This window comes from Sitophilus oryzae, unplaced genomic scaffold, assembly GCF_002938485.1.
Source record: "Sitophilus oryzae breed Bouriz unplaced genomic scaffold, Soryzae_2.0 scaffold_306_pilon_pilon, whole genome shotgun sequence".
In the NCBI taxonomy this organism is placed as follows: Eukaryota; Metazoa; Arthropoda; class Insecta; order Coleoptera; family Curculionidae; genus Sitophilus; species Sitophilus oryzae.
This window is the reverse complement of record NW_022146870.1, coordinates 484,186-500,090: the sequence shown is the minus strand read 5'-3', so window position 1 is coordinate 500,090 and position 15,905 is coordinate 484,186. Positions and strand designations below refer to the sequence as shown.

At 32.8% G+C, this 15,905-nt stretch overlaps 1 protein-coding gene across 2 annotated transcripts; it reads left to right on the top strand.

Moving 5' to 3' along the window:
- Window positions 1-7,273: 7,273 nt before the first annotated feature.
- Window positions 7,274-15,548, top strand: LOC115884632 (myeloid differentiation primary response protein MyD88). 2 transcript variants are annotated; one of them, XM_030903285.1, is made up of 9 exons: window positions 7,274-7,435; window positions 7,528-7,721; window positions 7,783-8,077; window positions 8,140-8,231; window positions 8,285-8,474; window positions 8,524-8,577; window positions 8,635-8,868; window positions 11,657-11,883; window positions 15,169-15,548. In XM_030903285.1, the coding sequence occupies exons 1-8, from the start codon at window positions 7,314-7,316 to the stop codon at window positions 11,847-11,849; spliced, it is 1,374 nt and encodes a 457-aa protein (XP_030759145.1). In that variant the 5' UTR covers window positions 7,274-7,313; the 3' UTR covers window positions 11,850-11,883; window positions 15,169-15,548. The 2 variants fall into 2 exon arrangements, with proteins under 2 accessions (XP_030759145.1, XP_030759146.1); XM_030903286.1 differs by lacking the exon at window positions 15,169-15,548 and adding an exon at window positions 12,248-12,417.
- Window positions 15,549-15,905: the final 357 nt, after the last annotated feature.

The following is a 15,905-nucleotide window of genomic DNA, read 5'->3' as shown; positions in this document are numbered from 1 at the left end:
AGAGCAGTTTAAGGGATGCTCTCTTATTTCCTATCAAAGGGTTGAAGGGTCATTTTTTAATTGAACATTTAAAGGGCATCTCTATAAAATATGAGAAACCATGTACTATGATACTAATAATGAAACATTGTAGGTTTAGTTGAGTTTTATTTTTTTTAAATATATCTAGTCCACTTAACCACACTACATGAGATAAGTGGTTTACTCGATTAAAACGGTCCTCTAAAATATATTTGGCAAAAATGATAAATCTTTAGAAAACCAATTGAATTTGAAAATGTTATTCATATTAGAAGATACGCGGAGCAAAGAGCTTCAGTAAAAACTCCATCTGGTCCTCTTTCTGACTATTTTTGCTTCGTTTCATGTTGACCCTATTTGTTGGAACTCATCATGTTTCAAGTGATCGGCCTTGTTTTTTTTTGCATTGGAAGTTTCTTCCTAACGCTGCTTTCGCTATGTTACCATCAGGCTTCCACAACGTGTGACCTATCCATCCCCATTTTTGTTTCGAATCTCAATGCCTACTTCTTGATTTGTAAGATAAAGCAAGTGAGTGTTACGTATTATGTCCAGCCAAGATATTCTTGAAGCAGCGATTGATAAATACCTTGTTGACGGTTAGTAGATGTTTTTGTTACTCTCCTTGTCTCACAATCATATAGTAGTATTGGTTTGATGTTAGAATTGAAGATTCTTAGTAAGTTCGTGTGGAGAGTTGACGGGAGGTGCAAATTGATTTTAGTTAGCCAAAGCCTTGCTGCACCTTCCTGACTCTGCTAACAATATCCGCATCTGCGCCCAAGAACGGTAAACTAATAGGATTGCTCATCCTCATAAGACGTACGTTCGCCTCTTCCCGCGCTTCAGCTGATAGTTGTGACGTCATTGTAGCCCTTGTCAAAGCCTTCGTGGCCTTGTCATGATAGTGTGTATTATTAGTTGCCTATGGTAAACTTATAAAAATAACAGCTGAGAAATTTTGAGTTATTTATTTTGTCAATTTTAAATGTGAAAAGGTGTCTTTAAAGTTTTTAGAGCTATAGAGTGTATAAATACGTTCATTTTGTGTTGTGGATTGTGACAAAGTGCATACTAAGTGCCCACGATTTTGTTTATTAATTATTTTAAAGCAAAATATGGAAGTACTCTAAAAAGAATGCTTGCAAAAGGTGATGCTGGGAACTGCTGTTCTTAAAAATGCATTATTCGAGTATTTAATACGATTTATACAGTTAATTTTCTATACTGCATACATATAAGGTGTTTAAATAAATAAACTAAATAATGAACGTTTTGTATTCGGTAACCAATAATGCACGGGTGTGTATTATTGGTTGCCGGATAAGGACTAATAACCATGACAAGGGCTACAATGACATCACAAAGCGAGTAGTTTTCGCATGCAGCTGGCGGACACTTTTGGCTGAATGAGCAGTCCTATTAGGTTAACTGTTCTTAATCTGCGCCGCCGTTTGCTGTTACAATGCTTTTTTTACAAGGTAAGTAAACTCTATTACGTTCTCTACATTTTAGTTTCCAACATTAAATTAAGTGCAGTTATTAGCGTTGGTGCGCATTGGTATTGTTTTGAACCTTTGAAAGATTATGCATCAGCATAATCAAGATCCGTCAGATGCGATGTCAGAGTTTATTGTATCCCGACGCTATCGAGTACGATGTTAAATAAAAGCGGCGATAAACTGCAACCCTGCTTTGCTCGTATCCTCAAGTTAAAACTGTCGCTGGTTCTACCGCTGTGCAGAGCATTGCATTCTGTTTCTATAGAGTTCTTTGATGATGCTGACAAGTCTATCTGGAACACCTTTTTGTTTTAGAGCTTTCAACACTATCGAATAGCAAATAATGTCAAAATTTTTTACGAAGTCTACGAATAGTAAGTATAAAGGTAACCTAAATTCTATCACTATTCTGTAATGTGTCAATTTGAACTGAATCGGTCATCTAATTTTTCCATTCAAATTGTATTTGAAATACTATTTATTTTTAAGTCACACATATAGGTCTAGGCGCAGACTGTGCTCCATAGAATCTGTGAATGCATGCAACATTGCACAATCGATGCACGGTCACAAAACAGTAGGTGCACAGTACCGTATATTAATTAACATTAAAAATAGAATTTCAAATACAATTTGAATCGAAAAATCAGATGACTGATTCAGTTTAGACTGACACAGTCTGCATACAATCGATGCTCAGTACTAACAAACTTTGATGGACTCCAGTGTTGTCTTGCTATTGTCATGCTCTTCGTCTACAGATCTACTCGTCAGTAAGAGTCTCCACAGTGAACAGTGAATATTTTTAAACACACTATCATTTACCTAAACAAAAGGCACCAAGTCTCCACTTATCAGTAACATAGACTAAGCATAATTTACTATGTACGTAACCTGAACACCACCACAAGTGGTATTTCTCAGATCGTTTCAGCCGAAGCTGCCATAAAACAGAGACTGCGCACTTGGTAAGATGTTCGGCAGAAATAAAACACAGTTCCATTCAACTTAATCAAGAGTACCCCTCAATACTTTATATTTTTACTCTCTTTCTTAATCACAACCCCTAAGTTATGTAACGCCGTTGAATCGCCAATTGTTAAAGTATACGTAATTGCACGTATCGATGACAGTACAGACAGGTCACAATTTACTGTCACCGATAGAGTGGCTTTGATGTCGCAGAGTGTATAGTGATCAGTAGCTAATCCAAAATAGAGAGTTTACACCCGTCCGGCGGAAATAAAACACAATTCCTTTCACCAGGCCAAGTGTGATTCTCACCTTCTTCTCCCTTAGTAAAGCTTGATGCTGTCTTTCGTTCATAGTAGTGACCTACCAATCACAGTGACCTATCCGTCGCTAAGTCACCAGAGCAAATCATTCTTTTTCACAGACTGATTTACCTAAATAAAAGGCATCTACGTTTCCGCGTAGCAATGACAGTACAGACAGTAACCTAAATATCACGTTATCAGAGAAACACCACTCGGTGTTTCTCTGATTCGTGTAAATGGTAGTTGGCCCGGAACAGAAGCACTTGGTGGATGTCCGGCAGAAAAAAACACAATTCCTTTCACCTTAACAAAGTATACCTCGCACTACTTTTCGTCTTTCAGTTTCCAAAGTAAATGAAAACCTAACAGATCCAAAAGGGACTGTGCACTTGTCCAGATGTATACCCAGCAGAAAAAACAACACAACTGCTTTCATCAGGTTTAATTACTGCCCTTGAGTAACATAAAATTATCAGTGTTAATTACTGTCCTTGAGTAACATAAAAGCGTTTTAAATCTAGTACTTATCCTATAAGTATTTAACTAACTACCTTAATATTAAACATTCATCGCATTATCGCTTTCATACATTTTCTATGTTCTCTTATACCTTATAATCGAAATAAAGACGTCAAATTATCTTAGAATGACAAAGAGATAACTATCAATCGTTACTTCTAAAATTCATCTTCACGCTATTGTTTTTCAAACATGCAACACAAAAAATATGCAGAACCGAAGACATGGGAATGTTAGATCGTACCCCCGTCCACTCAAGACTCGAAACTTAGACTAACTATAGAAGAGATCTTATGCGCTTTAAAACATCTACAGCACATTCATAGAAACCTTCTTTGTTAATCGGAATACCCCACTACGCTATTGGCCAATCCTTGACGCAAATGGGGTCTCTCGACAAATCAACGTTTGCTAACTAAGATATTCATAACCTTCCAGTAAGCAAAAGTTATTATTAAATTAATTATATACTAGAACAAGGCATTCAGTCGTGGCAGAGTTGTGAGCAATCAAACGTGAAGTTCGTTGAGAACGCCATTAGATTGTAGATATTATTGTGGCTTTATATAAAAATGACTTCTTTAAATTTACGCTTTTCGAAATGGGGTTTCTTGACAATCCGAACTTCCGAACACTTGTAGTTGTACTGCTTGGATCGCCATGGTCTATAGTACCTAGCTTCATTGTTTACCTCTTTGTGTATCCTTTTTATGTATGTTAAATAGTACACTTAGTGGACGTTGCCTCTTGGATATGCTACTCATAGTATTCACTACTGACGTACCAAAGAGTTATGTGTTATAATTCAATATAATCAACTAGAGAAATTATATAGAAATCAGGGGATTATACTCAATTGCAAGACAGCTTATTAGTGCGCAGTAGCGTGTGGTGAAATTTTTGGAATGAAGGGGAAGCGATTGGATAAAGGTAATAAAAAAAGTCGAAAAATAATTTCGATACACTTTTGCAACCTTTTACATAAAACCCCATGTAAAATACCTGGTAAATATCTCTGCTGATTTTTTCACTTTTGTCTCTAAATTAATGGGGTCCATTCCATTGACCTACTAGAATTAATAATGTCCGTCTTATCTTCAAAATTTCGACTTGAACATCCACTTTTTAATGGTGCGTCCAGACCGGACGAGACGAGAGCAAGACGAGCGCGAGACATTCCAAATTCGCTAAGTGTAGACGGGTCTCCGGAGAGCCTCACGAGACAACCCACGGAACTTCGTTGCTATCCGTCCCCTGTCGGTTTTTCGACGGCCGAGATCAAAGAAAGCTCGCAGCTAAGTCTGCGCGTGTTTTTGATAGGCTCGCTCGACTGCGAGATATTAGCTCTGATTTATGAATTTCGACTATTTAAAATTAAGTAATCTTAAATTTTTAAATGGTATTCCGTATGTATTATCATTTTTTCTAATAGAATTTACAAATTTTGCGTCACTGATGATTTTACCAATTTTACCGTACCGACATCTAACATTTCCTTCAACAAATTGAATTACTACAAAATCTATTAATTTTAGATATTATATAATATCATATGCAAAAAAAGTCACCAAACTGTACGTAGAGTCTAATAATAAAATAAAAAATAGGGTATTCCCATTAGAAAATATGTTATATCCGCTACACTTTTTTAAAGTACCCTGTATACTCTACAGTTATGTTAAAATGTGCTTCTTAACCTTCCCAGTAACTTTTCTATTTAACATTTTGTTCTAAAAAACGTTAAAAAAACGTATTATGTAAAAAACGTCGTGTCTCAAAACAAATGAAGGGATAAAGGGGAAAACAGCCAAAAGGGAAAAAACCAACGATGAATAAAATACGACAAACTAAATACCATGTCACCATGGTGCGTCCAGACCTTACGAGCCGAGCGCGAGACGAGAGCAAGACAAGAGCGAGACGAGAGCGAGACATTTTCTATCCATTTTTTGACGCAAGCCTGCCACGAGACACAAGTTGGATCATAGTGAAAGGAAGCCAAACACATATTAAATTGTAATTGAAGACAACAAACGATCGCCAAATAATAACGCATACAGTAATACATTTTTGTATCTTTAACATGGTATTTGGTTTGTCATATTTTATTCATCGTCGGTTTTAAAAAATCAAAAATCATTGATTTAAAAAAAATTATAACTTAGAAATTCTTTGTTAAGGCCACACACAACTACGGCAAAGACTACGGCCTAGATATTAATAATGACAAAATGGCGAATGCTCTTAGTAAAATCCTTGGTAAAATTGAAGGAATCTAAGTACAGAATAAAGAGTAGAATCATATCAATTAATACTATGTACCTACATAGTAATTTATTTCCTGTATTCTGTGCTTACAAAACATTCAGTGATATTAGTTTAGTAAAATGAAAAAAGTAAATTACAATTATACTAACATTTATCAATATTACATTATAGCATACTAAATAAATCAGTATCTCTTATTAGATGCATATCTACTATATAGATCCATATATTGAGGTATAAAATGAAAAGTCCTGAATAGACATTGAATAGACATATTATATAAAAATTGAGAAAGCTTAGGTTCTATTTCTGAACTATTACTATTATTTCTAAAATAGGTAGTGATTTTGCATTCTAATAACCTTCTACATTTTTTCACACAATTAATTCTAAAATGTTAATTTATGTCTGACTTCTCTGTTATTAACACTTTCTGACACTCATTTAACAGCCATAAATGACCGAAAGATTACAGATCTCACCTCTTCGATAAGATCTTTATGGAACTCTACGTGTTGAGTTCTGGACTAAATTGAAGGACTGTATACAGGCACAAATCTGTCAGAAATTGTTACGTGTATGGATCCTTTCAATTTTGAATAAACAATCATTTATCTGTCATGTACAACTCTAATATATTAAGAGATAAAAATTTGTTTCTAATTCTTCTCTCTAGGTCTTAATTTCTTATGATTTATATAACAGAAAATCTTACCTATTTAATGCCTACTTGTCAAAATGGTTTATGTTGCGTATACCATGGTATACCATGACTAAATGTTTCTCCCTCCTCATTATTATGCCTATGAACATAGTTATCAAATGTTAATGGAAAACTTAATACTACCAGAATACTACATAAAAACACACAGAAAATATCTAGTCCAAAAATGTTTGATGGTGTTTTGTTTTAAATAGGCTTTTAATAGTCTCCATGCTTTTTTAAAAATAGGAATATAACACTAAAAATGTAGGTATACTTTATAAGAACTAATAAAGAAACTAACTCTGAAACTAATAAAGAAAAGATTCAACTGCAAATATTCGCGCCAAAACAAAAATTGAGGTTATATTTTTTATTGATATTTGACCATAGAAATTATGTTTAGAAATAGATATTGCGACGCATTTTCGACGTAGACACGTAGACAAACCTAGACTAATGTAAAAACTATGTTATAAAGGTATAAATCAAAAGTGATTATTTAAAGAGGCGTTTTTACAAAGGACCTAGAATATTAATTTATTTCATTAAATTTGGATTTGGATTTTATTATTATCTTAATAGTCCGATAATCATTAGTTCGATAGGGTTCGATGCAACTATTAAGAAGCAAAACTTAGCTGAAGGAGTTAAAAATATTTTTTGGAAAGAAGTCGTAATTGGTAATACCTCGTAATTTTTTCTTCTTTGTATTTTTTAATCGTATTTTAATAATAAAAATAATTGTAATTTTTACGTTTATATATCCCTCTAATTTTTTACGATTTTATGCGTTTATACCAGATTTATACCCTGTATTTTATGCTCTAAAACGTAAAATGGTATAGAAAAGTGTAAACGCACATCCCTGCCGCAGACCATGGATTAGGAGTGTTTAACACCAGAAATCTGAAGTTATTTCGACTTCTATTCTATGCACTCAAGGCAGCTCACTTGTCATTTGTCATAGTTGTGGTCATAGCTGAAGCTTATCTATGGCTGAAGGTTAAAAATCATTTAAAAATGGATACTTTTGATGATAAATACACAAATAGTATTCGAGTGCTTCGAGCCAATACAATAAATATTATTTCCAACTTACTGAATCCAAAGAAGTATATAAAAACTGAACAGGGATTACTACGGTAAACTATTTTATAAAACGTTATCTACAAATTTCTATAAGTTTCTATTATACTACTCTGCAATGCTAGTTTGAAATTAAACATTATTTTAGAGATTGGGAAGGCTTAGCTGATTTATGTGGAATAGCTGGGGAAGTTATACCAAATATTTCTGTCCTTACAGATCCGACATCAAAGGTTTTGCAAATATGGCAAGAAAAGTCTGATGCTACTATTAAGAATTTGCTTTTATATTTTACAAAACTTGATAGGGATGATGTGGTCGATGATATTTTACCATATATAGGTGGGTAAATTTGAATCTGTATTATTATGTATATTTCATTTCAATATTTTTTTTTACTTAGATGAAGACATCATTTTTAACAAGGATCATTCATGTGACAGCCCTTTAGTTGAATCGTTTGATTATAAATCAGACGAACTTATTTTAACAACTGATGATAGAAAAAATTTTAGTGAAGGCTTAGAACTACAGAGATATGATGCATTTGTTTTATTCGAAGACGATGATATCAGTTTTGCAACTCTTCTTATTGATACATTAGAGAATACTTACAATTTAAAACTCTGTGTAAGAGCAAGAGACTTATTAGCTGGGAATCCAGAACATGAGTCTGTAATAAAATTAATAACGGAAAGGTTAGTCTACACTGATAAACCATTAATGAAACCAATTTGTATTAATATTTCATTTTTTGTAGGTGTGGAAGGGTGATTGTTATTATATCACCAGAATTCCTCAAAAGTAATGTAAATAAGTTTTTTTATAGTTTGACACAATCTATTTCTATTGGTAGGTAATATGGTAACATTATTTTATAAATTAATATATTATTTATATTTTAGAACAGAGACAGAGAAAGATTATTCCTTGTATATATAAGGAATGTGGAATTCTACCTCCAGAATTAAATTGTTATGTCAAATTAGATTTTAGAAAAACGGGTCCACTATGTGATTTTTGGGATAAGTTATACAATTCAATTAAAATAAGTCAAAATCAACCAAAGACAAAATTAAGTTTACCTGAAAATAGGTATGTTATTTATTATAAGAAGTAAACATAGTAGTAATGTTTTTTTTAGTTTATCTAGTAGAACAAATGAAGTTCAAAAATCTTTAACCAAAAACCTTTCAAGGTAAAAACTATTTTATTATACTTAATTATTTAATATTAATAATACACTTATTTATAGCTCTGTTCTTAAAGAACTTAGTAATGGACAATTGTTGCCACCTGACAACGGTGTTAAACATTTAATAGACAATAATATTTCAAATTCTGTTACATTTAGTCAGAGTATGAGTAATTTGCCTGACACTACAATACCTCAAGATAATATTGTTCCATCAACTAGTGTGAACAGTGTAGGAAAATATGAAGAAAAGCATGCCAGGAAATCTTCGTCCTTTACACAGAAAATAAAAAAGTTAGTAAATATAAATTATACTTATATTTAATTATTTTTGTGATTTTTTGACATTATAGGGTTGTTGCATTAAATAACTGTAATTACGTTTAGTAAATAACAATTTATAAAAGGTAGTTTAAGATTTCATTCAAATTGGATGATTTTTTGTAGAATGTAGAATGTTTAGGAGGGGGGTTAATCACCACGACCTTACAGATCTATTGTGTGTTCCCCTTTCTTCATGGCACGAACGGTCGTCGTCTCGGCGCACTCATTGATAAGATGTTCTGGTGTTCATTTTCCCACAATCTGCATATGCCTTTGTTTCTCAGCTTCAACCTACTGAGGTGTTCGTTGAGGAGACAGTGTCTTCTTAGAAACCCTGTGACAATCTGAAGATTGTTTTTACTTAAATCAAGGAAAATCTTTGATTTTTCTCGGTCGTAAAATGAGTATTTCTTAAATTTTGGTGACCTGATTGCGACTATCTGCTACCACACATATCTCCATATTACAGTTAAAGAATCCAAGAGGTAGCATGTAATTTTGACATTTCGTCACCAAGATATCTTACGTAAAACAACCTTTGGGGTATTAAAAGAGCGAGTATGGGCTCTTTCACTATATTTTGGAACTAGCATAATTGAATAAAACAATTAATTCTAGAATTTTCTGTTATCTCACTTTCGAAAAATTTGAAGTCGTTCTTAAGAAAATAAATAAAAACCAAAAAGCTCAGAATAAAAATCCGCACTTTATTTTTAATACGTCACACCTGGCATGTTGAAAAGCAGCAACAGGGCCGCGGCCGGGCCACCATGCTGGCCCATCACCACCTCCACACAAGGCCATTCAACCTTTTCCAATATGGCGGAGATAGAAGTGCTTTATTTGGCGCGTATTTTAAAACCTGCTTTGTTTCCAAATAGACATTTTTCACACAAATGTCGGGTTAGATTACGTAATATTTCACTAATTTTTTTAATTTACAGGAGTCTAAAGTTCTCCACATAAGTATGGAATTTTTGTATTATTACTTTTATGAAAACATCAGTTAGTTACTTTTTTTATAAAAGGTCTGCTTTCTCTCAGAAAATAAGTAGTGTTAAAATATTCAAACTTGAAGTAGCATATACAGGGTGTTAAAAATCATCGGAAAAAGAAATAACCCGAAATATATGACAGAAAATAGCAATATAAACTAAATATTCAATTGCAAACACTTACCTACCATAGTTTAGAATTTACTGAACGTTTGATAAATATATACTATTATGGACAGTATAGGAAGTTACTTGTCTTAGTAAAAGCCTTTGTAAATGCTCTTCGAATTATAAACTACACTGGCTTGGGTCAAAAAATATGGAATATTTTTTCTATCTTTTGCAGCATTACACAAATGGGAATAAATTTAAACTATAATAGGTGAGGATAAATTAAAAATATAATATGTGTTTGAAGATTTTATATAGAAAAAAAAACTAAATACCTTTTTGGGGGTTCGTAAGTAAAACTTACGCTTAGCTTAGTTTTTCTTTTTTTTGCATAGTTCTTCAATAAAATATTTGATATTCTGAACAAGATGGATTTAATAATAAATTCTGATGTATGTGAGGGGCAATTGTGACCTAAAAAAAGACTTACATCCAGGCCATTTATATTTTCAAATGTCAATGTTGTCAATATCTTTCTGTGATCTTTTTGATATAAAAAGCTTGATTCTTCTTCCAATATTTTACTTATAGTGAGGTAAATGTAAGCAGTAGCCATAACTACATCCTCACTAGGGTAACAGAGGCTTTGGGGCCTTTGACCTTTTTGAGGCATATTTAATGCACTTCTTACCCGAGAACTACTAGTAGGAGTGAAATTATCTCTTTTAATAGCTGTCAACCGTTTTTTACGAAGCTCGTCATTTTTGGGGAATATAAAAGTAGAAACCTTGGGACCCCCTCTATAATTCCCGTTACAATTTGGAACAGAGCATGTAAAAGGCATGCTACAATAAAATGTTAATACCTACCCTTTAATACCTATCTTTTGATTATTGTAAGTAACCATTATAAAGTACTATGCAGACTGACGGCGAAGGCTTTTTACTCATTTAGGTGTAATATCTTGATAAATACTTCGCTAGTTCTTACCTTAAAATAACTAATAATAGAGGAGTACGACAAGCACAAAAGTTTGAAGTTCTCTATGTGGAATGTCTGGTTTGGATTTTTATTACACTGTTATTTTATCACAATTTTCTGATCACACCATGCACTGAACACTAAGAACTAAACAAACGTGTTGCAGAAGCACAACAAACTAGAGATAATTAATTATTTCTTGTATGCAATCGGAACGAGAAACCACGACCAGCTTTTCAGGTTAAAGGTAAACAATTTAATAATGCGCTGCCTTCGCCGCCATATTTGCCTTGCCCATATCATGTTGATTGGCCTTGAGTTGAGGTGGTGCTGGTCAAATCAAATCGCAATGTTGTCAATTGTTGGCTGGCGAATGAGCACGGTTCTGCAATGTGATTGGGTGTATTTTTCATACGTCATCAATTGGCGCTTTAAAATTATTTCAAATTAAAGCAATTTTGAGGGCCTATAAAAAAATTATTCAATATCGTGGAACTATTTTTTTTTGGATAAATATACTGAAAATAGTCTTCTATTTCAGATTTTGTCCTTGAATTGGGTATTTTATTTTTTATGAAAGAGCCCATTGGAGGTTTAAACTTTGAAATAATACAAATTTACAGAAACATCTCTATTTTTGTAGAATTTTTTTATTCTTTATTTATTTGTAGATTTTCTTCATCATTACTTCCAAAGTCTAACTCAGAGAAGAAACACTTACCACAACAAAATATGGTAGACCAGAATGTTTCAATGGATATTAAAGACACACCTAAGGAAATCAAACCACCAAAGAAGGAAAAAAAGTTTTCTTTTAGGAAAAATAAGAAAAAAAATAAGGAAGCTGTCCTTGCTGATACTTGAAAATAATTAGTTTGGTTGAACTTATTGGATTGAAGTAAGTGTCACTCGGCACAGAGGAGGAACGTATTAAGTTATTTATGTAGCATTTAATTCGGAAATAGTATAAATAATTAAGTAAGCTCGCTCTGAAATAGACAACTAAATAATATGTCTAATTCAATTTATTGCAAACTATCATAGAAATACAGCTAACAATGATAATAACTTTATTTTTATCGATGTGAGTTGTATTGAGTACAAAATTAACTGCCTCTTATAGATATACATTTTATACAGACTTAACATTGAGTTTAAGAACTATGTATATGTCAACTTTGATACGTACTTCTTTTACGCGCACTATAGTATTAAGTATCTATTTTATTATTTTTTAATAAAATAAATTTTGTTATAATTAGGGTTTCCATAAAGGCTCTTGAAAATTCCGGACAAGAAAACTTAGAAATGGGGACAAAATTACGTCGCAAAAAAACTAAATTTATTTAAACTTTTAAAGGGGAAATTCTAAGCATTTCTTCCGTAACCGCACACTTACGTTTCGACATTATCACTTTTTTGTATTTTAGTAATTTTAATATTCACAAAATATAATATTTTACATACATTATATCGACATTTTTAAGCTGTTGCGAGCATGTAGAACTAGTCTAGCTTCGTGTAAACGTCGTACTCACCCCGAGACTTGTTTCTCAAGTATGTATCCAAGTGATTCAACGTACTAGCTTCTACGTCCCACTAGTCATCTCGCATACCCTTTGAATAAAAAAATCCATCTTTATTAACTTTTTTTGGTCTTTTCTGTAACTTTAACTTAATAGTTTACATATACAGTAGCGAACAAAAGTATGGAAACATTTTATAAACCTTTAATATTGTACATAATATGTATATTATTATGTTTTTTTTTTATAAAATACTATTTTTAATTTAAGGGACGGGGTATAAAATATCATACATTAAAAACATAAGTATACACTTAAAAATATTTAGAAAATAAATTTTTATTAAAAAAATGATTAACAAAAGTATGGAAACATTTCTAAAGCATACACAAAAAAAAATATTATTCAATCAATAATTGAAATATTTTTTTAATACTTAGTCGGTCATCCCTTGGCTTTAATGACTGCTTGACATCTTCTCCCCATCGAGTCTATTAGCTTTGCACAATAATCAATTGAAATTTTATGCCACTCTTCCTGCAAAACTACCCATAAATCTTCTCGGTTTGTGATTTGTCTTTTTCTGATTTGCTTTTCTAACTGCATCCAAAGATTCTCGATGGGATTTAAATCGGGCGATTGAGAAGGCCAATCCAAAACCCGAATTTTTTCCCTTGAAAGCCAATTCTTCACAAGTCGAGAGGTATGCTTAGGATCATTATCCTGTTGGAAAATCCATGACAAAGGCAGATCATCTTCGTATGGCAACAAGTTTTTCTCCAATATCTCAACATAATTTTGAGCATCCATACGCCCATCAATTCTGACTAACGGACCAGTACCAGATCGTCTAAAACATCCCCACACCATCAGGTTTTCTCCACCATGTTTGACAGTTGGAATTAAATACTTCGGGTCAAATCTTTGACCAGGAGGCCTTCTCACATATCCTGTCGAATCACTTCCAAATAAATTAAACTTACTTTCATCACTGAAAACTACTGAAGCCCACTGATCTTGTGTCCAGTCTTTGTGATCTCTAGCAAACTTTAATCTTGCCATTCTGTGGCGCTTCGTTAACAAGGGCTTTTTAACGGCGCGTCTACCATAAAGGTTCTCCTTTAGTAGGCGCCGTCTAACAGTCATGTCAGAAACGTTTACATCTGGGTATTCCTCCCTAAGTTCCTTGTTAATATCAACGGCACTTTTTTTTGGGTCGCTTCTGGCTTTTCTTAAAATTATGTGGTCCATTTTTAAGGAAGTTTTCCGCGGTCTTCCACTTTTAACTGCGGGATCTACAGTCTCTCTTTGTAAATAACACTTAATAACCTTACTTACTGTACCCCTTCTGGATGTCCAACCGCCTAGAAATATCAATTTGCTTCACACCCTTTTGATATAATGCAACTATCTTCTGTTTAAAGTCAGAGGCATAATACTTGCATTTCGGCATTGTATTTGGAAATAGTACTATTACACCAAGTCACTAAGGCAGACCACTAACTAAAGTAATTTTAAATAAAAATATTTAAAATGTTTCCATACTTTTGTAAACAACCAAATACCAAAACACCATTATAATCGACAAAACCTTGTCAAATGTTTTTTATATTTTATCAGTAAAATTCTTGAGGTTAATCAAGAATAGATAAAATACAGTGTTACCAGCAAGTGAGATATTCCTAAGAAATAGTATAAATTAAAATGTTTCCATACTTTTGTTCGCCACTGTAAAAATAGTCAAAAAACTTAAGTATAGTCTCTCCAATGCTAAAATTTTTGACAATGGCATATGTGTCGTTCATTTTTTCTCTCTTTCTCTTCTAAAGTAGTTTGTCTTGATTTATAAAGAAATAAATTGGCGCAATTGGAATACAAATAGAATACTTAAGCTTCTTTCAGAACCTCGCAATTAGTGGTTTCACTTACACACTATACTTTTTAGTTTACTATCAATCACAATGTTTAAAAAACACATTTAAAATGAATAGAATATCCTAGCAACAGCGGTAGTCAGTTGTATCCACAGAAAAAGCCTAATATTTAGCTTATAAAACAATCAACTTTTGATTTCTAACCACAATTTCGCTTGACGAAAGATAATCAAAGGCCAAAATGACGTTCCTCGCAATTTTTGAAATATGATTAGTGGAAAAGTTAAAAGTTTGATAATTTTTTTACTAATTGAAAATGTCTACCACTAATTTTGGCGTTCTGAATGCTTACATTGAAATTAAAGGAACAAACTTCTACGCTAATTGAAACCACTAATTTATTCCACTAATTGCAAGGTTCTGAATGAAGCTTTACTTATGTAACATTAACACAAAGTTGGGAAAGTACCAGCAAGAGAATATAAAAATTAGAAACACACAAACGCCCTTTTCTATAAGAGATAGACAAAAGCACTAAGAAAAACACCATAACTCCGAAACTGTAACAGATATCGATGTGCGGTTTCCACCATCATGTTTTTGATAAAAATTGAGCTCCAGACACTGATATTAGTTTTCGTCTATATCCTATAGAAAAGGGTGTTTCCCTTTAAAAGCGTCCAATTGGGCCCACCCTGTACAAAAGCAATATCACAAATATTTTCCACTGTTTAGGACGCTAGTTATTTGACAGTAATTTGACAAGTGTTTCGCAATTTTCAGAAATCTTGAGTTCATTCTTGCATCCGTGCGTCGCGCGTCGTCCATCGTTCCGTCGCAGTCCCATTGAAGTATGATATATTTTTGGATTAAAGCAATAAACTGCCTAAAAATATCCGTAGTTAACTTAAGAAAATTAGAAACTTTTTTTAGTGAAAAAGATGAATTGGTATGGCCGTCATCTGCCTTTTTTCCTGTCATCTTCGGACTACCTAAATTATTTTGATTAAATCATTTTCTTATGAAAGCCTTCTTTATAGTCCAGGAGGCAATGAAGATTTTCGGTACTTATTTTCCCAGTCAGCAAACACCGATAGAATTATTCGGTATCTTATTCTAAGCAAATTTCAAATACAGGGTGGTCCGAACTGTATTCCGGAAACTTTGGCAGCATATTCTGCAGATAAAAATAAGTAAAAAAGTTCGTATAAATGTATGTCCTAAAATTATTAGTTTCGGAGATACAGGGTGTATAGTAATTTTTATTTCGATTTTTTCCAAATAATTTCTGAAGTATCGTCAATATTTGGATGAAAATTGGTGTCTGGGAGTTTTTTGACATGAGAAATTTGATTTTCATGTCAATATGACTCCTACTTGTAGAGGGCGCCACCTACATATTTTTTAACTGGTTTGAAGAGTAATAACTTTTCGTCCATACCTGTATAAAACCACTGAGTAAAAAAATATACATTTACGACTTTTTTTACATAAAAATGTCTCTTGGTAAAAATCGCTGA